The sequence below is a fragment of the Diuraphis noxia genome, unplaced genomic scaffold (genome assembly GCF_037042655.1).
Source record: "Diuraphis noxia isolate RWA-SAM2 unplaced genomic scaffold, SU_Dnox_SAM2 contig0003, whole genome shotgun sequence".
Lineage (NCBI taxonomy): Eukaryota > Metazoa > Arthropoda > Insecta > Hemiptera > Aphididae > Diuraphis > Diuraphis noxia.
In genome coordinates, this window is record NW_028301713.1 from 57,439,081 (window position 1) to 57,460,938 (window position 21,858).

General features: G+C 27.5%; 3 protein-coding genes across 6 annotated transcripts in view; all 3 read right to left on the bottom strand.

Annotated features, from left to right (window-relative positions):
- Positions 1–706: 706 nt before the first annotated feature.
- On the bottom strand, positions 707–5,924 carry CCT7 (chaperonin containing TCP1 subunit 7). Its single transcript, XM_015524677.2, has 7 exons — positions 5,764–5,924; positions 4,612–5,031; positions 4,293–4,484; positions 3,563–3,727; positions 1,759–1,892; positions 1,385–1,689; positions 707–1,309 (listed from the first exon to the last, which is right to left on the bottom strand). The coding sequence occupies exons 1-7, from the start codon at positions 5,764–5,766 to the stop codon at positions 906–908; spliced, it is 1,623 nt and encodes a 540-aa protein (XP_015380163.2). The 5' UTR covers positions 5,767–5,924; the 3' UTR covers positions 707–905.
- A 2,657-nt stretch (positions 5,925–8,581) lies between these two features.
- Positions 8,582–11,373, bottom strand: mRpL13 (mitochondrial ribosomal protein L13). Its single transcript, XM_015509877.2, has 4 exons — positions 11,162–11,373; positions 10,892–11,015; positions 9,746–9,900; positions 8,582–8,897 (listed from the first exon to the last, which is right to left on the bottom strand). Exons 1-4 carry the CDS (start codon positions 11,183–11,185, stop codon positions 8,658–8,660), a joined length of 543 nt encoding a protein of 180 aa, XP_015365363.1. The 5' UTR covers positions 11,186–11,373; the 3' UTR covers positions 8,582–8,657.
- Positions 11,374–17,421: 6,048 nt separating this feature from the next.
- spen (spen family transcriptional repressor split ends) overlaps positions 17,422–21,858 on the bottom strand; it is a 54,878-nt gene continuing 50,441 nt past the window's right edge. For all 4 annotated transcript variants that reach the window (XM_015511388.2, XM_015511314.2, XM_089224982.1 and 1 more), the window contains 8 exons: positions 21,523–21,815; positions 21,057–21,442; positions 20,140–20,893; positions 19,797–20,016; positions 19,513–19,733; positions 19,209–19,400; positions 18,964–19,122; positions 17,422–18,872 (listed from right to left, as the gene is read on the bottom strand). In XM_015511388.2, coding sequence (XP_015366874.2) covers positions 18,744–18,872; positions 18,964–19,122; positions 19,209–19,400; positions 19,513–19,733; positions 19,797–20,016; positions 20,140–20,893; positions 21,057–21,442; positions 21,523–21,815 — 2,354 coding nt within the window. In that variant the 3' untranslated portion in view covers positions 17,422–18,743. The remainder of the gene's footprint in view (positions 18,873–18,963; positions 19,123–19,208; positions 19,401–19,512; positions 19,734–19,796; positions 20,017–20,139; positions 20,894–21,056; positions 21,443–21,522; positions 21,816–21,858) is intronic.

A 21,858-nucleotide genomic window follows, 5' to 3' on the forward strand; every position in this document is an offset into this window, starting at 1 on the left:
TAGAAGCTCATAACATCTTCTAATTACGAATAGTAATTGTAGGTTTTATTTTTATTTTGTGTGTGCCGGCCCAGCTAAGGCTTTTATCTAAATTAACTCCTAAGTATTTGGTTACATTTTGGATAGTAATTGGCAAATTATTGAGCAAAAGTTGTGGACATTCGTTTTTATTCAGAGAAAAATTTATTTGAACTGATTTGTTTTCGTTTATTTTAATTTTCCATTTTTGAACCCAATTGTAGATTAGATTTAAATGGTATTGTATATCGTGGGTGGCTATGTTTGGGTCTTAGTTTGATGCTAGTATAGCGTTATGCATATGTCGCTAGAGTTGTATGATTTGTTTTGGGGATATCTGATGTGTAGTTATTGTAGAGTATAGGTGATAAGTGACTTCCCTAGGGTATTCCTGCTTTGATTTTATGGAAGACAGAGTAAGAATTGTTATGTTTAACAATGAAATATCGGTATTCAAGATAAGATTTTAGAATGAGAAAATGTGGAGCCGGTAATAAATACATTTAAAAAAATACCCTTAGAAATAGCAACTTTAGATAACTATCAGGCTACCTATGCTTAAAATTATTTAGTGTACACAATTATAGATCATCAAAATCAAATTTAACACATCCATTACAGAAAATTAAAAATATCATCAATTAAAAGGAGCTTTTCTCAGGCAAAATAAAATAATTAAAACAATTACTTAATTAAAAATTGATTATTATTTTTTAGTACTTAACAATATTATAAATGAATGTTTGTGTAAGTTTAATATAAATAGAAAATCAAACAAGCATGGAGGAAAATTAGTTATCAGTGTGTAAGCATATGAAGTACAAAACTTATACAAAAAAAGTATTAATAATTATTATAAATTTAACTCTTGAATATACTTCAAATGGTTACATAGGTCTTCCACGTCCGCGTCCCTGTTGCTGTTCTTCACCACCACCAGACTTTGGATTTTTAATTGTTTGATCTACAGATAAAACTAAACAAGCAGCTTCAATAGCAGCTGCCAGAGCATTTTTTTTAATGATCACTGGCTCCCATACACAGTTTTCAAAATTATCTACGACATGTTCTCGATTGATATCCACACCAAATGCTTCACCTCCTTGAGCATGTTTTTGACGTAATTTGTTCAATATATTAGTAGCATCAAAACCAGCATTATCACACAATTGTCTTGGAATGATTTCCAATGATTTTGCTATAGCAGCTACGATCAATTGTTCTTTTCCAGCTATTGATCTAGAATAATCACGAAGTACTTTGCTTAATTCCATTTCAATAGCACCTCCACCTTTAAAAATTCAAGTAAAATTAATAAAAACTAGAATATACTCTGAATTAAAGAAATTATTCATTTATTTCTTACCAGCTACAATGGAGTCGTTTTTTACAGTTCTTCGGACAATCATAATAGCGTCATGTAAAGAACGTTCAGTTTCGTCTAATAAATGTTCACCACCACCACGTAGAATAATAGTACATGCTTTGGCATTAGGACATCCAGAGAATATATTGAATCTATCGCCTCCAATTTGCTTTTCTTCAAAAGACTCACATCTACCAAGTACAGAATCATTCAAGTCATATGTTGTAGCAACAATGACACCACCACATGCTTTCATTGTACGTTTTAAATCTTCATCAACAACACGACCAGCACAAAACATATCTCTAAAATAATAATTTAAAAAACAACCATTTATATAACACTGCATAGGAAAGTTGACAAATCCCGCATACCTGTCAGCAAAGTATTGAGTAGCAACATCGCCGATTGGCAGTTTGGACAATACTACTTGAGCTCCACTTTTATAGATATGTTCAAGTTTCTCATATAAAATATTCCATTCAGTATCAACAACTTTTTGAAATTCCTGTAATCATTAAACATACTTAAGATAAATCACTAAATGACAACACTGATACAGTCCACCACACTACTAACAAATGGCTCTTAGTATTCAGAGTTCAGAGCTAGAGGTAATGGTTTGTCCAAAAAACACATCACAATGTTTGATTTGAATCCATGAAAACTCTATGGTTTCAATACACCACTTCTAAACCACTACCCAGTTATCAGTTTATAATCTTGGTAACTCACATAAATCAATTCACAAATTGTATATTTGTGTGGTTAAAGAGTCAACAATATTTTAAACAATAGTATTAAAACATTTTAAGCATTTAGATAGCTTTAAAACATTTAACGAGAATATTATATAAAATTAATAGTTTAACCCTAAAATTCTTGTATTGTTTTAAAAAAAAACTCAAATGTCTGTCAAGATGTGATTTCTTCATACATACAAGATACAACAACAAAATATGTTGGTCTCTTATCTTTTATCCCTACCACACCTCTTCTAATGTGATTGATACTACAATAAAAATAATATAATTTATCTTTTCACATGTTAATAGTATATGTATAAAGAACAATTATTTTAATTGTATAGTTGTTGGAATATAATATAAATGGGAAATTATCAGTTCAGTATAAATCTTATGGTGGGGTAAGATGAATTTGGGCAATCACATAATCTTGGAAAAAAGCAAATCAAGTGCAAGGTCTGGACAACTGAGTAATGTATAATGGGCTGAATACTAACTAGTTGGCGAGGCCACTGCGATAGCTTCCAAACTCTAAATATGTCTATAACACACTTAAAAACTGAACTATTATAAAAACCCAACATACGAACAAAGATAATATTCATACCTTTAATTTTTATAAGAGGTCAAATTACTTTAATTTTTAAATTAACAGAGTTAAACAAGATTTGCAGAGCATAAATTTGTTATGTAATGCACTTATAAGACCTAGAAAACACATGCAGGTATGGTGTTCTCTTCAAGAATAAATCAGCTTCTTTCATACTAATATATTGTACTACAATTATTTTCTATTGCTAATGATAAGGTAATAATGTGAATAATAATAATGAATAATATGTCAGTAAATAATAATATTGTAGTATTTTACGAATACTACATATAAATTTTAAGTAGACCAAATGATTTTTAACTAAAAGTGATATCTAATAATTAGGAATCTTATATCTGTTTACAAATACCTCACTAATATAATCATTTTTGTAGGAACAATGAATTAACATAAAATGGCAATAAATATGTATGGCCTTTTAAAGAACTAAAAAACATTACCACATTCAGTATAGTACACTTCCCCACAAGACTTGACTGCTTATGGGTCACTAAAAAGTTATTTTCCTAGGCTAGTGCAAAATTCCAATTTGTTTCTAGCAATATAAAATAAGTTATTGTCATGCTATAACTTATAAGACAATCAGTATTCATGGTATCAATCAGTGGTAAGTATTCTAGGGTTAGATAAAATGTAATTTCAAAGATGAACACAACATAAATGGGAGTGGTATCCTCTTAAATAATACATAAAATTCCAAATTCAAGGTGATATTACATTTGATTATTTATAACAATTCAATCTCCAATTTAATTTACTTTCAAATCGTAGGATCTTAAAATAATAATATTAGTAAAATATGAAATATATTAAATTTACCTCAACAGTATTTACTCGCACTTCAGCATTAGAACGTTCAGCTTTCAATTCAAGCTCAATATTAAGTAATGCAATTTTTGGATTCTTATAATGTTTTGGCTGCATTTCAAAACCAGCATATGAAAATGTCTTCTTAAATGACACGCCAGTAATGAGTTGTGAATCCTGTTAACATGCATAAATAAATTAAAACAATAATAAATTGTGTATACAATTATTTTTCAACGAAAAGTTAAAAATTAATATAAACTAAAATAATCTTACGTCATAGTAATTTATTTTAAATATTAAGTTTATTGCAAAAAGATTATAGAGAAAAAATAAATAGTGCATTAAGATCATCTAAATAATTACCTATTTTTTTTGTAATAATTATTAATAAATGTGTAACATTGTAGTATTTCTTATTCAAGGTTTAGCCATTTATGACATTATGTCCTTTAACTACCTACCTACATTATTTTATAACATAAATTAACAAAATTAACCATCTAATGTTTTAGTTAATGGAGAAAAACAGTAACTTTATAAATCAAAACTTTACTTTTGACTGTGAAAAGTAATATAATTGATGTTATTTAATGTAAGATTATTAACTGAATACTGTAATTATTATTTTATTATTATATAATAAACAAGTAGCATTATTTTTAAATAATTTACCTAACATTGAACATTTCTTGAGCTAACATATTATTTTAATTGTATTAGCTTATGTTGAAAAAATTACCTGTAATCCACCACCTTGAACTTTTTTGATACCAATCATGTTTAATGGCAATAATTCATCTAATAATAATACTGCATCAACGGCAATCTTTGAAAAAAAATCTTTTTCTTGATGGATAAGCTTTGAATTAAGAGCAGTGGCAGCACACTTTTGAAGGAAAGTACGGTATTCTTCATCATTATTAAATTTCATCTGTAAAGATAATTATAGAATAAATAAATAAATTATAAAATATAAATAAAGACTTGATTAAGATTGTACACAATACAAATATTTATATACAAGTTATATATAATATACATGTATACCAGTTAATTACCTTATAAGCAATTTGATCAATTCTATCTTGTGCAATTTTTAAGCCTTTACGTAAAGCTTTAATGATAATTCTGGGATGAACTCCTTCTTCAACATAAGGTTTCACTTGTTTAAGAAACTCTCCTGCTAGTAAGACAACACTAGTGGTACCATCACCAACTTCAGCATCCTGTGATTTAGCAATATCAACAAGAATTTTTGCTGCTGGATGGATTATGTCCGATATTTTCATGATTGTAGCACCATCATTAGAAATAGTTGCTGTACCTCGACTATCCACTATCAACTTATCCATTCCACGTGGACCTAATGTAGTGCGAATAGCTTCAACAACTGCTTGACAAGCAGTGATATTAGATAATAGTTGAGATTTGCCTTGGCTATCTTCAGTTCCTTCTTTAAGCAATAAAATTGGGGGACGCTAGAAAAAAATTAAAAACATAAGTACCAACAAAATTGAAAGTATCATTCACAATAGATACCAATTTTACTTTCTAGAACGATAATTATGAATTTATATGTAAAAACAAGAATAATGGTATATTTTGTAAATAATTTCATTAAGGATCTATTTAATTTGATAGTTATAAGTACTCAAATATACCTACTGATTTCCCTATGTACCTACTGAGTACCTTATATAGCATAACTAACATTGAACAATAGATATTAAGGTATACGGATCACTGTTAAGAGTTTAAATATCTAATATCAAATTTTAATTGAAGAATGTTAATGAGAAGTCATCTAGTTTTAGATTTCATATGATAGTCAAATATTTCAGTTGTCACACAAAGCAGTTAAAGAATTTAAGCTTTGCTACACAGAAAAAAATGAGTAATTAAGATTAACTACAGGTTATTTGTACAAAAAACATTAATGAAAATTAGATATATGTTCAACCTATAATCCTTCAATAAATGTTAAATGGTAGATATTTTATTAGGAATTATCATTACGGGATGTTTTTTTCTATTTCAATTGAATTTCATTACAATTTCAATCAATATAAAGAAAAATATATCAAACGATCTTATATTTTGCACTCATGTGGTGAGAAAAATAGTATCAGGTCTATAATAGAAGACCTTTCATATATCATGTCATGAAATATTATTGTTTATTAAACGAATAATTATACAAGTACACTTACCATTTTGTGGAATTCTTAAACAATTTTAACACTTAAAAGGAAACAAATCGATAAAGTAAATAACACAATTCACAAACAGAGTTACTGATCAGTACAAAAACTTTGAGATTTGGGATTTAATTTTTTAATTTTTATAGTTTCTTACTAACCTATAATTTTGTATCCCAAATGCAAACTTCACACGACTGCAAAGAGGTTAGAGAACTGTTCGGTAAGGGTGGTATTAGTGATAACATCTACAATATTATACCAATTATGGTAACACGGCAAGTTAATATTATCAAAGAACAAAGTTCAAGGCACGGTCTTAGAAGACCGTGGTTGAAGGTGTACTTGCTTAAAATCACTAACCAGTAACAACTACGGTATCTTACCATAAAATATTAAATAGATAACATTTTTTAAATTGTAAAGATATTAAATAAACAATTAAAATAACTCTATAGTCTATACCTCTATACTAGTAATTCATGTGTAAATTAAAACATGACGATTCATATTTCGTTGTAATTCGTTAATGAATAATTTACAATAATTTTCAGTAGAATTTCTGTCCTTGCCTCAAAAAGCTAGAAAATTAAAAACAAGGATTCTCTTAAATAGTTCATATTGTAACTGAAAAATCTAAAAAGGATCACATAGTTTATTGATAGATTATATTTGATTCTGAACAAAGCGATGAATGTATTGATTTTACAATGATGTGTGTGTGTTGCTTTTTTGAATACCGTGAAAAATAACCCTAATTTTGGAAATTAATCTATATTTCATTGCGTAAAATAAATTACAAAATGTATAACATATTTATAATTGTAAAATACTTAAAAATATTAAATTTGGATTCAATCATCAATGATTTAGTATACCTGACACAGTCCTGCGTGTGTTAATTTCGCTGTAATCGGTACTGCTATCGTATATCTATATATTTTGCTGTGCATTTGTTTTAATTTCTGTTTAAATAGTTATGTTTTGTCTAAAAAATAAATTACGAAAATAAAAAACGAACTGTCGGCAGACCGAACAAAGCTTGCCCGGAAAAACGTTGGAAAATCCCAAACAAAATGCTCAAAATCGAAAACTGTTCAAAAAAGATTAAAAACCTTATATGAACGATTAAATACTAACCAAATTGGAGTGGATACATTTTTGAAAACAATTTACTTCGATTTAAGAAAACGTTTAAAAATAGGCTTTAATATAATATATATATATATATATATATATATATTTTTCACATATTATTATTATTATTTTAAATTATTATATTATTGAAATATTGTATTGCGTTACACATTTAATATTATATTATATATTTAAATATATATACTGAACACTTGTCATAACATAACCACTAAAATGTTTCTAATTTAATCTTTAATAATTTTGGGTGGTGGAGGGGGGGACCGGACTTCTTTGAGATATTTTTAAGCATGTTTAATTTTAGATTATTATTACTTATTAGTGTTTTATATTAATATCGATAAAAAAATTATCGCTCACTTAAAAAACTTAAAACCTTAATACCGCAGGGTTCCTCGTAAGTTGTTGTAAAAGAAAATTAAAAAAAAATTAAACGTAAATCCACAATAGTTTTTTTATGAGAGTCATCTAAATTTCAAATTGTGACAAAATACGTAAAAATCACATAAATTTGGAAATTACTTCAAGTTATAAAAAATAAAAAAATTTTTCTTTTTAAATTTAGGATTTGAAAATGTTAAGTAAGATTCCTCATAAGTTTTTCTATCGTAATCAATTCGAAAATGTCTACTGGAAAGTCAAATAAAATTATTGAAAGCGTTTGAAGTTCAAATTTTTACAACATTGGATAATCACATAAAACTATTTTCTTATTTTGCTATAATTTAAAAACGAATAACTGTTGATACTTGAAATTTAAACCAAATGTTTATTTTATCGTTTTCAATAGGTACCTTTTTACTTAAATACCGTATTTTCGAATACTTGACATTTTTTTTTTAACACCATGTCGGTACACAGATCTGAATACCAATGATAAGCACCTTTTTTTACTCAAAATTATTCAGAGCATTTTTTTTTCAAATTATGTATTTAAATTTTCAATCAATATTAGAATCAGTTTTAGGTTCCAAGTCATTAACATTATGTGTAAAAGACATTTATCATATTTAATAGAGAGAGGCTTAATTTTTTTAAGCATAACTACAAATTACAATATAGGTACATAATAATAGTTACCAGTAAATTTGTCAATCTCCACGCAACACCTCTCGCTAATCACTGACTCAATAACGAAATCCAACTTCCAATGACCAGTTCCACTTGTTAAGTCGTAAATGGTACAATAGTTTAACTGTGGCCACCGACCCCATTGTTCAATATCTCAAAATCCATCAATTCAGTAACTACAGACTAACACACGTCATAAACAAAACTTAATTCAGCCTTGAATAAGTGTTATTTAGTTACTAATTCTTCTGAATGTAAGCATACTAGTAGTATGAGTGAAATTACAATTATTATTAAGTACTTCAACAGTCTATACATACATCCACTCGTGTTCACCACGTTGGTCCTCTTTTTCCATTTTTTTTTTGTCTTAACTCAGAACATAAATATTATCAAAAAATAATTATGCTGTATAAATGGACAGTTCTGGCTGTGATGGTATAAAAAAAATAATAATATTGGGTTCTATTATTGGATAACCTGCCTCCTAATGTCATCATCATCTAATTAAGTTATTATGCCTTATTGTAATATTCTTTTTTTTTTTTTTTTAAATAATAAAAAAAAAATTATTGAGTAATGGTAAATAGGTAAACACGTAATAGTTAATTTTATCTTTACATTATATTATACTAATTATAATCTAATTTAAAATAATATTACAAAAGTAATATATAGATTTAATTTTTTGTTAAAATAAAATCTTCAGGATAATCTATAATCTTTGGGTATTTTTCAATTTCTTCTTTACTATAAGAACCCAGTGTTTTAGGTATAGATCTTAATGGTGGGATTTGGTTGGTAATATTCTCCATAACTTCTTCTGGTACGTTAGAGTCTGAGTAAATGTGTAAACGTTCCATAACTACTCTCCTGAATAAGTTTCCTTTCATATGATGATAAACAGCTTTTCTGAATATCTAGGAAACAAAAAAAAAAAGACGGTTATAAAAATTTTTACAGAACTTAAAAAAAGATTTATATAGATTTATACTGCTTTAAGATAAAATATTACAAAAAAGCTAATAAATATTTTATTTGAAACTTTTCTGTTAACACAGCTGCGGTAGCTAAGATATTTTGGTGATCACAACTACCATAAGAGTATCATGTGTCAGCATCATTAAATTTGTGAAGTCAAATTGGAAAACACATGTTGCATATTATGCAATTATCACATAACAATTATAGAAGAAAGGCAATCATACTCAAACCAGTTACCTGAATTAAAAGTTGGTAATTATTGACTAACCTAAACTATCTGCTTTATACGAAAAATTAGTTGTACCAGTTCAATTTATCTGCCAATGTAATTGGTTTGAGAAAAGTAATATACCAATTACTACAATTTTCTGATTATATTTTATTTGATATTAAAAATAATTCTTAGTTTTAAAAAAGTGGAAAAAAGTTTAAACAAATATGATAAATCTGTAATATATTAGAACAGTTATTTGAGAGACGTTTGTGTCATGTTAATTAAAAAAACTGTATTTTGGAGAAAAAGCCGGTCTAAGCAAAATTGTTGAAATAAACGAAAATGTGTGCAAGCGTAAAAATAATGTTGGAAGAATTCTTGTTTAAACATGAGGATAATTAAAAGACATATTATATAAAAGAAACAAAAAAAATATGTTTTATCGTAAAACAGTCACAAATAGGATAGCCTCAACTTAATAAAAAATAATATTAAATTCAATTAAATGAATATATAAAATCTTACAATAATTAAAAGCTATTAGTTTTGTAATAACTTTTATTATCATACCATAGTTGGATCTCTATCATGTAATTCCCAAGCTGGAGTCCACGTTGCTCCACCTGAATATCCTGTATGATGGAAATACACACGTCGACGCCATTCCTCGCCAGGAAATGCAATTTGTTTACTGTTTATAACTACAACGTGATCGCCACAATCAACTACAAGTAAAAATAATACATTTAATTATATAATTTATGTTTGGTTAATAATTTAAGTCTTATGAGGTATAGATATACTTATTAAATAAACAAAAAACCACTGGGTCAACGATAATATTTTACTAAAATAACTATTTATCAAAGTTGGTTTCATTCAATATAATATGATATATGGTAATATGTCCTGTTTCAATATTTCTATTTTTTTTTATAATTTATTAATATTTTCTTAAGCACTACAGTACATACAAAAATTATACGTAACAATACATAGAATCTGCCATTGAAACATAATGTTCTTTTGAGTAATCAATTCAATAAAAATATTTTAGATAATTTTATTTTTATAATTCTATACACATTAAAAATTACTTTATTTAAAAAAATAAAATAAACAGAAGAATAGAAGATGATTTCAACAAAATTAAATTATATATTTAAGCATTAAATTCAAATTATTCACCATGATTTATAATATAATAAAAAATAATTTATTAAATATTAAGAACGTATAGATTTTTTTAATTAATAAATATTTTGATATAGTAACAGTATATTATAAATTTATAAGTTAATGTATAATATGTTGTTATTATTAAATATTGGTATACAGGAACAGTATTAATTTAGTGCTACTATACACACAACAATTAAAACCTAAACACTCCTAAACTTGTTTTGTAAAACCATCTTGGGTAGGTCTCGCAGTTAAAACTAAATTGTTAAAAAACAAATGTACAACCAGTGAATATTATCAAGAATTGTCTATAGTCCACAGTTACTCATTGTGCAATATTTCAATACTTTAATAAAATTTAACTTAAAAAACCAAGCCTGGCGAACACATCTTGATAGTACCTTAATTTTTTTCATAAAAACCTTCATAAGAATTCATAAAAAAAATGAAAAACGCAATGAAGCTATAGTTATGCCTAGTATATCTAACATGTCTATCTTTTAGAATTTTAAAACATCACATATTAGTACTAACCTAAAGGATGATAAATTGGTTTAATGAGCCCTTTTAAATATTTTTCAATTGTTGGAGCACATTCCAAAGGATTTTGCCAAGCTGCGTCAAACAGATGCCAACAGCGAGCAAATGTGTTCCATTGCTGTAAAGATATACAAGAATTTCAAAATATAATATACAATACTACACATATAGTTATTTATAATCATCTATACACGCGCTACTTCATACTACATAGAGATGAATAGCATGATATAATTTTACCCACAACATATCAAAAGCACTCACTTTTACTCTCCCTAATTGTGACATTGAAATTTGTAAACAAAATATTTAATTTAATTTTAGATATAAAATATTATTTCAAACTTTTTCTTTTCTAGTTGTTAATGATATAAGATTTATTTTGTACTGAAATGAAATTATAAGTTGGAACATATCAAAACGTCATAAAAAACCACGAACTGAGATATCTTGGTTCGTGATAACAACTGAATAAATAATAGATAATACAGACCGTGCTACAGCTGAACATAGAGTAATATTACTCTATGCTACAGAATCACATAATATTCAAAGTATAAGTATGGTTTACACCATATCCATGGTTTTAATTGGTTTATACTGTGGTTATCGTACAAAGAGGAGATGACAACAGTGAGAAACAAGGTATCTGGTATAATTGACCATCTTTCAATTTTCTAATATTATATCTAAGATTTGATAATTTAATTCAAAATTTATCCTTACCATTGTTCCTCAATAGTAAGTTGTTCTTGTTATTAGCAATTTAAAAAAATAAGAGATTCGAAGGCACGATTTTTCATAATTATAAGTATTTAAAGCTCAAAATTTAACAAACTTCATCAAAATATTGAAAATTTGCAAATTACCTATTTTGTTGTTAAAATTTCTAAAATTTTCAGCTTTTATAACAATATAGGATTGAAAATTTAAAACGAGTTTTCTAATAAATAGTCCATACCTTAGGTCATATACAGTCACCTTAAAACCTCATAATTATTATTCTTATACCTAACATATAGACTGACTGACAGATCGTGTCTTCGCTCTGAATTGTTTTTCGTAAAAAATGATATAACATTGAATTCAAATTTAACACTTTCCGTTACAGTGACCCACATGACACCTAAATACCTAATGGACCTTTACTTATAAGCAGGGTTGGGCAAGATACACAAAAAGCAGTATCTCGATACTAGATACAAGATAGGTATACTTTGCTTTGGAGTATCGCGATACAAGACACTAGATACTTGGCTTTAGAGTACCGCGATACCATAGGCGTGCCCAGACTTTGACCGCAGGGGGCCCTTAAAAAGGTCCGAACTAAAGATTCTTGTGTGATGATAATTGATTAATTAATAAAATAATAACTTAATCACATTTATATTTTATTTACACTATTAGATTAAAACTGGCTTTACTTTTTTTTTGTAAAATCTAAAAATGTTCGCTGTCTAGTATAATTTACATATCTATGCATTTAATAAAGAAAAAGCCAGAGGCCGCAGGGGGGCCCACCCGTCGCCCCCTGCGCCCACGCCTATGCTCGATACTTGGCTTTGGAGTATCGCGATACTAAATACTCGATACATAAAAAAAAAATATATATATGTTTATTATTATGGGGATGACCACCTTCGTTAAATATGGCAAATAATGAAATAAAATAATAAAAATTGACACTTATTCAGTAATAATAAAACGAATCAATTACAATATAACGTAATCTCGTCGTCGTTAACGATGCAATAATAACCACAATACAATTACAGAACAATTAAATAATAATAATTATATCAATAATAATTCTACATTAAAAATTATATAAATACATAATAAAAATAATATTAGTAATAACATAATGCCTTAAATCCTAATATATAATAAATAATAGTTTATAATTTTATGATTTATCGGTACTGAAAAATAATTTTCAAGGGCAAGATACTAAAAAAGCAGTATCGAGATACTAGATACGAGATACTTTGCTTTGAAGTATCGCGGAATACAAGACACTCGATATTTCATATAATTGTATCGAGATACAAGATACAATTGTATCTAAGATACTTGTGTCGAAGATACTGCCCAGCCCTGCTTATAAGTTATGTAAAATAGGATTAAATAAAAAAATTCAAGACGCCATTAAATGTTTTTTGCAACCGGTCCATATAACAGCTGCCACTGCGGGCCAGGAGACTGTTAGAAGAGTTGTATAAGAGATTATGAAATTATCTACTATCTATATGGCAAACGACCATCGTCGTTATTCATTGGACACAATTAACGACTTTAATTATTTCAATCAGTCGTTAAGCAGTGCTTACCAATGATTTCGTTTTTTATACATTTTCTAGGTAATCCTTTAAGCAATGGCCATTGGGGATTGACTTTTGATTAATTTTTTCGTTTATTTTAATTTAAACAACAATACTTATTTCGTAGATCAAAATGTTCTGCAGTTACTATTTATGTTCCAGCTTCTTGTTTTCAGTATTATTTTTTTTCTTCTAAAAATATATTTGCCCTGTGTTCTCCTTCGAAATTTAATTTTTAAACTTATTCTTTTTCAACAAATTGTTTAAATGTTGAAAATTTAGTGCCTGGATTATTTTTATTTAAAAACAATTGCACCTGCTGGAGCAATCTAGGTAAAACAACTACAATTTTTAGTTTTCATTTATTAATCACTAGTTAATTTTATTTTTAAAACGTTTTTAAACATTGGCTAGGTATCTCAGAGACTAGTTTAAAGTAACACACTAATATGCACCATTGCACCTATTATATAGTATTATCTATAGTCTTTAGTGTCCTACTGTACGCATTTTCTAAATTTTTTTTCCTACTTGAAATGCATTTGACTGTGAGCACTCATGCTCGCCTCCTCGTTTTTTTTTCATTAATTTAATTCAAGATGATTTTTTTTTAAGAAACCTCTGAATATCGTTCTGTAAGAAGCTCACCAACTATATTGACTTATTCTATATTTTGTACTACAATATGTAGACTAATGGTAAAAAATAACTTCAATGTTTTTTTGTTTTGAAATTGGCTTTTTCAAATATCCCTTATAAGTTTTAACTTGTGCATATTTTAAGCTAGAAACTAGTTTGATACGAGTAATAATATGGATGAAAATATGAAACACAAAAAGCAAAAAGGTTCTATATATGTCTGAACAAACCTTAAAAATAAGATATTTTGACATAGAACATTTTTACTCTTAGCTCATGAATAGACTGCAGTCTTGATTACTATTTAAAGTATGTTTGCCTGCGGGATTTCATTCATTTATATAAATGTAGTCCAACATGCATTTTTAGCTGTACCTAATACCTGACTTCGCCTTTGAAAAACTGATAAAATTTAAAACATAGCGATACATAATATGGTATATCTTGGTTATAGTGTAACTCAGATCATGGGTGAACCTGCACCGTGGCCGTGAGTGGCCGGAGTTCTCTGCTTTGTGATCTATTTCAACCAAGATCGACAATTCGTCTGCGGTGGATTGGCTATTAAGTCTGACAAAAACGGTCAAGTAGTTTTTGGGTTTATAAACTACGAACGTAAATATTGTACTCTAATATTTTTTTCTGATATAATTTGAGACAATAAATTGCAGCGATTTAATACATATTTTTATTTCATCTGCCCGAGTAATCAATAGCAACTATTTATGTATAAAATAATAATAATTTCTACTAAAATTATATTCTATTATTTCTATTATCTGTGGCAATAATTTATAAACAAAAATAATTTCTATTTTCGTCGTAAATATCAAAACGGTGAGGTGTGGACATCTCTTGAAAATGCGAATTTAGTAAAATCCTTTCTTTGTATTCCCCTATATGGTGGTACAAATCGATTCCCCCTAATAATATCAAGTGCATCAAAATATTCCTCATTCAAAATTTCCCATTACAAATATCGTATGTTGAAAATATTCTCGTTAAAAATATCCCAATATTTAGAGAACTTTTATACAAAATATCCTCAGTAATATTATCCATTAAGACTTAAGAGGACGCTACACCTGCATATGTTGTCTCCGTCTTTCAAGTGCGTAACATAGCAAATTTTATGCTAAGCAGATCACGTTTAGCTCCGTTAGTTCAAAATTTAGAGTAAATTGACCTCTTACAAAAATTAAAGGTAACATTATTATTGAGGGCATCTCATAGGCTTTTTATTATATTTTAATTTTAAAGTGAGTTATGTGTATTTTAAAATTGTAAATTGTTTGTATATTTTAAAATACACATAACTCACTTTAAAATTAAAATATAATAAAAAGCCTACGAGATGCCCTCAATAATAATGTTACCTTTAATTTTTGTAAGAGGTCAATTTACTCTAAATTTTGAACTAACGGAGCTAAAAGTGATCTGCTGAGCATAAGATTTGCTACGTTACGCGTTTGTAAGACGAAGACAACATTGCGGGTGTAGCGTCCTCTTAATTCGTATATATATTTTTTAAATAATTTCATAAATTTTCATTGGATTGTTTTTGGCCATGTATAAGAATTAAATTCGAAATTTTTCGTTTTCGTTTTCACCGATAAGAAATGGCCAACACGCACTTAATGCCGTCACCTTAACGAAAATTTTAACGGTCAGTATTTGTCAACATATTTTAAAATTTTTATTATTTCAAAAAAATACAGTTATTCCGATTAAAATATAGTTCTAACAATAACTGATTAAGCAGCTTAATAATATACAGATAGCGAAAATGGGATAACGATAATAAATGACTATAAAAATAAATGAATTCTACATACTAAGTGTATTAACCTAGTTTACGAGAAGTTAAACAGTGGTTCTTAATTATGAACATTTTACTGTACTTACTATTTAAAAGGTATTGCGTGTAAATATTCATTTTCAAAAATCTGTTTTATGAATATTTCATTTAAAATAATAATGTAAATTTTAAGATAATACAGTAAGTTGAAATATACATTGCCAAAAACAGTACAAATTTATAGAAATTAAGGGATATTTTGTATTTAGGATACTTTTAATCGTGATATTTGTAACGGGGTATATTTTGATGCATGGAATATTTTGAGAGGGTGCACCGTACGAAGCTACCATGAAAAATTAAATTTCTAGGTATCATAATATTGAACAGTGCAGTAATAATGTATCTATTTTGCCTATACAATACGCCGGGTAACATTTTACGTTTGTGCGAAATAAGTAAAATCATTTTTGGAACGTAAATGAAACGATGATGGGCAATCCCCATGCAGTGGGCTAGATGGATTAACTATTATCTAAACCTCCCTAAAATTGTAAGAAGATAATGTTTTTTATATAAACCTCAATTGTGAATGTTGCTGCTATTATATTATGATACCTACTAATCAGCTGATGATTAGCTCTCACAGGAAACCTTTGATTATTAATAAACTACTAATTATTGTAAATATTTTTTTGGATTTAGGAATCTAGGGCTTACTGAATTCTGATATCTATGTGTCATGAAATTATTTTTTAGCACTACCACAGAATTATCGGAAACAAGCCCATAGTTTATTAATGTAGGTGTACTTAATAAAATAGTTCTTCATTTTCTTTCTTTTTTTGAACACCTATCCCATTGAAAATATCTGAGTAGGAAACTGCATAAAAATATTGTTGTAATATCTGTAATATAAATAAATTAGCTTAACGTCACAAATACACAACAAAAGTTATTGTTACTTTGTAATGATTGTTTTATAGATATTAAAATAATAACACTTAAATTTATTTCATTAAACGTAAAAATTAGATCTAATTTTTGATCAAAAGGAAACTTATGTCCAGATCATTGGACACAAATTAGGCATAAAGAAAATTGACCAATACAAAACTTGTTATCTGAGTAGGTATGTATATATACTTTGGATAGTTGAAGAGTAACTTGGTAATTTTTCGAAGTTACTTGTATCAATTTGGTATGTACACAATTATAAAACTGATTCACACATTTTTCAGGATTTAGCATGTATCCACTTTTCACTTACTAATAAACGAAAAGGGGAAATGCTTGTCTAGATTCAATATCCAAAGATTCTATAAATATAGGTACCATTGTAACAATATAGGACCTTATATAAAATAATGAAAAGTGTTACTTCAAACATCTGAATAAAAAGTTTATACTAGTAGCTTTGAATAATTAAATATTATTTAAAATTAAAAAGTAAAATAATCAAAACTATAAAAACTCACTTTCATATTTGTTAACGGGAAATAACAATGTATTTTTATTTATAGGTTAAATATACCATTATATACAAACAAGGTAGTAGTTATCAATTTGCAATATTTCTTCTAACAATATTTTGAATATTATATTACAAAAAAAAAACAGCAATAATATTCAAAGATAGTTTGAGACTTGTGTTTTTTTTTTTTTTTAGAAAAAACACTACATTACAAAAAAATTTGGATTTAAAAAATCAATGATAAGTACTTAACTATCATAAACTCATAACAAAACAAAAACTAAAAACAGTGTTTATTTTTCTAAACATTGTGTTTTCTTTATTATTCATTATTATTTAATATGCAATAATAATAACTAATAGAAATAAATTTAAAATACATACAGTATGCACTTGTTACATCAAAAAAAAAAAAAATTCTATAATACAATCAAATTATAACAGTGAACCTTAATGCAGAGATCACAGCCAAAGAACAAATTTTTTTCTTCTTTTTTTTCTTATTTTTATTTATTTTATAATTTTAACTGGGGAAGGGGTTCATATACAATGCAATTTTTAAGGTGAGTCTAAAATCTTAAAACAATATTCACACAAAAATAATATAAATAAAAATCATTAAAAAAAAAAATACTTAAAATATTCCTAATATTTAGGTTATATATTTATAAATACATAAATATATATACATGTATAGGTGTATATATAAATATATAGTTGTGCATATAAATGTATATATATATACATATATATGTAAAATGTATATATATATATATATATATACATATATATGTAAAATATATATATATATTATGTATATATCAATATTGACTGTTGTTAGAAATTAGTTGAGCAAAACACATTTAATAGTAGAATACTTTATGTACACTAGTGTTTGGGATTAATTTTTCGATTTATCATATTAATTAAATATATTAAATAATAATGTACTGTATAATATTTTCTTATTTTTATTTTTTTTTTCATTATTTTTTTTTTTTTTCAAGCATCTTTATATATTTATTTAAAATGTTAAGAATTGAAACTTACAAGAAACAATTTCCTACATAAGTACATAAAACATTTTACCAAATAATACTGTAAATTTTAAAATTATTCATTTAATTACAATAAACATGTATTAATTAACATTTGGCTGTTTAAATTATATTGACAATAAAAGTAAATATTTTAAGTCTACAGCTTATTACTACAAATAAATAATAAAAATAATAATAAAAAATTGAGATAAAAAAAAATTAGAATTTTTGAAAAATAAATAACAAAAATTTTTAAATAAAAAACAATTTTTTTCACTCCTAATTTGTACAGTGATTATTCGTCTTTACATTTTCTTAATTTAAATATGAAAACTTCTTAAATTATGGTAACCAATTTGAAATCATTAGCATTATATTCCAATAACAAATTGTTAATGCGTAAAAAAAAATAATAATAATAATAATAATTAATAATAATCGTAATAATAATAAAAACTGTTAACAATTACCATTAGGTTTATTTAATGAATTTTATCATTAACTATATAATATATATACTTTGTGCACCTAAAGTGCTAGAAGAAATATGAAATTTGTACTCATTATAGAATATTTACACGGTGGCTATGACAATAATTAGATGAGCCATAGATGCTATTTGCTTCACCATTGCAGGGTGAACTGTAGCTAGGACGCTATTTATATAATCACAAGGCGGGAACATGTGCACAATGTAGGCATTCTGAAACAAATGATAGAAAAGAATTTAGTTAAAATTGTTAGTTATTACTTATTTTATACTCATTTTTGTAATCATTTTAAAATTTAAATACCTGCGTGCTTCCAGGTGCAGTGATATTGATAATTCCTGCAGCTTGTTTTTGTTGTAAGTATGTTATAAAACCATTATGCAATGTGCAACTCTGTTGATTCCATTCTTCTTCACTCATACCAATTGGCACAGCAATTAACACACAACATTCATCTTCAATCTAAAAGAGATTGAATTCAGTGTTATTATTATTAAATTATTTAAGCATATATGTATAATATTTTTGAACAGGTTAACATTTCTTACCTGCATCTTGCGTGAAACGCCATCTAATTGCGTTTGTTCTAATCGCATACGTTGAGATAACTTCAGTTCACCATCAATATTACGCTGCAGTGAATGTTCAGCTACTGCTGCATTCCCAAACAAATAGTGCATTTCCACAAGCGCTTTATCATTCTTAAGTGCTAATGTTCCTTGCCAGTAAATAGGATAGTTCTAGAAAATAAAATATTATTATAGTTAATTAAAACTTATTAATGATGTTAAACTATCTAAAAACAGTAACATTAATCAAATATTATCTGAATGTTTTCAAAAAATTACATACCTTTAATATAGAATTGATGGGTCTATAACCATAGTTAATTGGTACAACTTGTCCATATGGAAGGCTACCAATTGGATGAGCAACTTGTTGTAAATTCATATATTGCTGGGTTCCACTAATATTATGTTGCAGTCTATCTGTAATACATTCATCGGGAAGCCTTTTGCGCAGTTCTAATGGTGGAATATTTTCTTCAATTTCTGGTACAACTTTTATGTTTCCTAAAAGATATATTATATTTTATTATCATTTTCAGAATAATATGAAATATATTTTAAACTTACTAGGTGGAATAAAGGCTCCCATTGAATCCCTGATGTAATGGGGATAAATAAGTTGTGGATGTAAGAAATGATGAGCTGGAACCATATTTATAGGAGCGGAGTCAATGCCTGCTTCAAATGACATTGGTTGGCCAGACAACACAAGTGGTGATGGACTCCTCATAACAATGCATCTTGAATTTTCCATTTTAGAAGGATCAAATCCTTTTGGACATATAATCTAAAAGAAAAAAAGAAATTGTATTTAAAATTAATAAAAGTAAATCACTACTTATATATGTACCTAATATAATATATAATATTATCATATATTTTGCATAAAAGAAAATAATATAGAACTTACATCAGGTACAGTTGATGAATTGTGTGCGGATGGGGTAGACTGACATGATGGGGGTACAACAGCTCTTGAAGGCGGACTCAACAATCCTCTTGACGGAGGGCTCAACACACTTCTTGATGGTGAGTTTAACACTCCTCTTAATGGAGGACTCATAACACTCGGGGTGTTTACTAACAATGGCTGTGAAGGTTGTGTTGTTGAAGGGGGGTGCAATACAGAATTCTGATTAACCGCTTCTATTGACTGTGATGTATATGCTTGTACAATGTGTCCTTTGGGTGATAATAATTTAGGTAATGGGGGAGTACGGCTAACGGCAGTTAAATGAGATTTCATTGGCGGTGGCATTGTAGAAATTGGAATAGTAGGTTTGCATATTGGTTGTTGACCAATTATATGATTAATTGGTTTATTCAAAACGTTTGGTTGTGTCTTAAGAAGTGGTGGTGAAGGAGACATGACGGCAGTTGACTTCACAATATTTGTGGGAGCTATCACAGAAGCTGTAATATTAGGCTTAACAAGTCCAATAGGTGCAGAGTTAGCAATTGTCATAACGCAAGGTGTCTTAGCCACATTGGACATTCCAGGGGTAACTGCATAAGTTGTAGTAGTTGCTGGAAGGATGTTATTTGGTGTAACAGCCAAAGCTGGAATAGTAGTACTATTTTTGGAAATGGCCATCGATGTAACAGGTACTTTATCAAGGCGAGCTCTCTTCTCAGGTGGTTCGTCTGACAATGATTTATTACTCCTATAACAATAAACATGTAATAAATAAAACATTTAAATATAAAAGTATTTTCATAAATTATTTGAAAAACAAATATAAAATTGTTCATTCTATATTAACTATAATATTATAAAGTAATATAAGCATATTTTATTTAAATTATTATTCAACTATTAACACTTACATATTATTATCTCCATCATCTATAGGCACATATTGTCCTTCTTCAGATTCTTGCATTGGAATAAGTAAGCCAGTAACAGGATCAATTAATGTGGTTGTCTCTGAGGTAGTTGAAGATGAAGAAGACGTTGATAACAAAGACACTGGATTTTTATCATCATCTTGATCATTAGACAATGGAGTTTCAATAATTTCTGGTTTGGATACTGGTTGTGGAGACTCAGCTTTTAATTTTTTCCCTATAATTTGTTTAGTTTTTCGTGGAGAAGTTTCTAAGCTAAGTAAAGGTATTGCTTGAGGCTTTGAACGTGTAGTGCGTCTAGTACATGGACCACGAGCAACTTCATCAATTGTTTCTTCTAAAGTACTTTTACTTCCATCTTTTTCCTAAACACAAATACACACAGGTATATTAATATTAATTATAACACAAAAATAACACTTATTAAATGAATAATAAAATTTACCTGAAGTCTTCTAGATTTTCTGGTCAATGGAGAGGTGCTTATTACCATAGCACCAGTCGGTGGAGATGATGAATTATTTGGGACAACACTTGTTACAGGAGGTTCTGGGGATTTGCTATACTTTTGCCCGACTTTTTCATCCTCATCCGTAAACTCATAAATGTCAGTTAAAGTATTTTGTGGAGTATTTGGTGTCACAATATTTTGCCGGGTTCTTCTTGGTGTCACTATAGTAGGAGCTCCCCGAGTTCCACGTCCTCTACCACCTCTTCGTCTGCCTCTAACTGAAGAATCTAATAAATTAATAAAACATTGATGTTAAAAGAAATTATTATA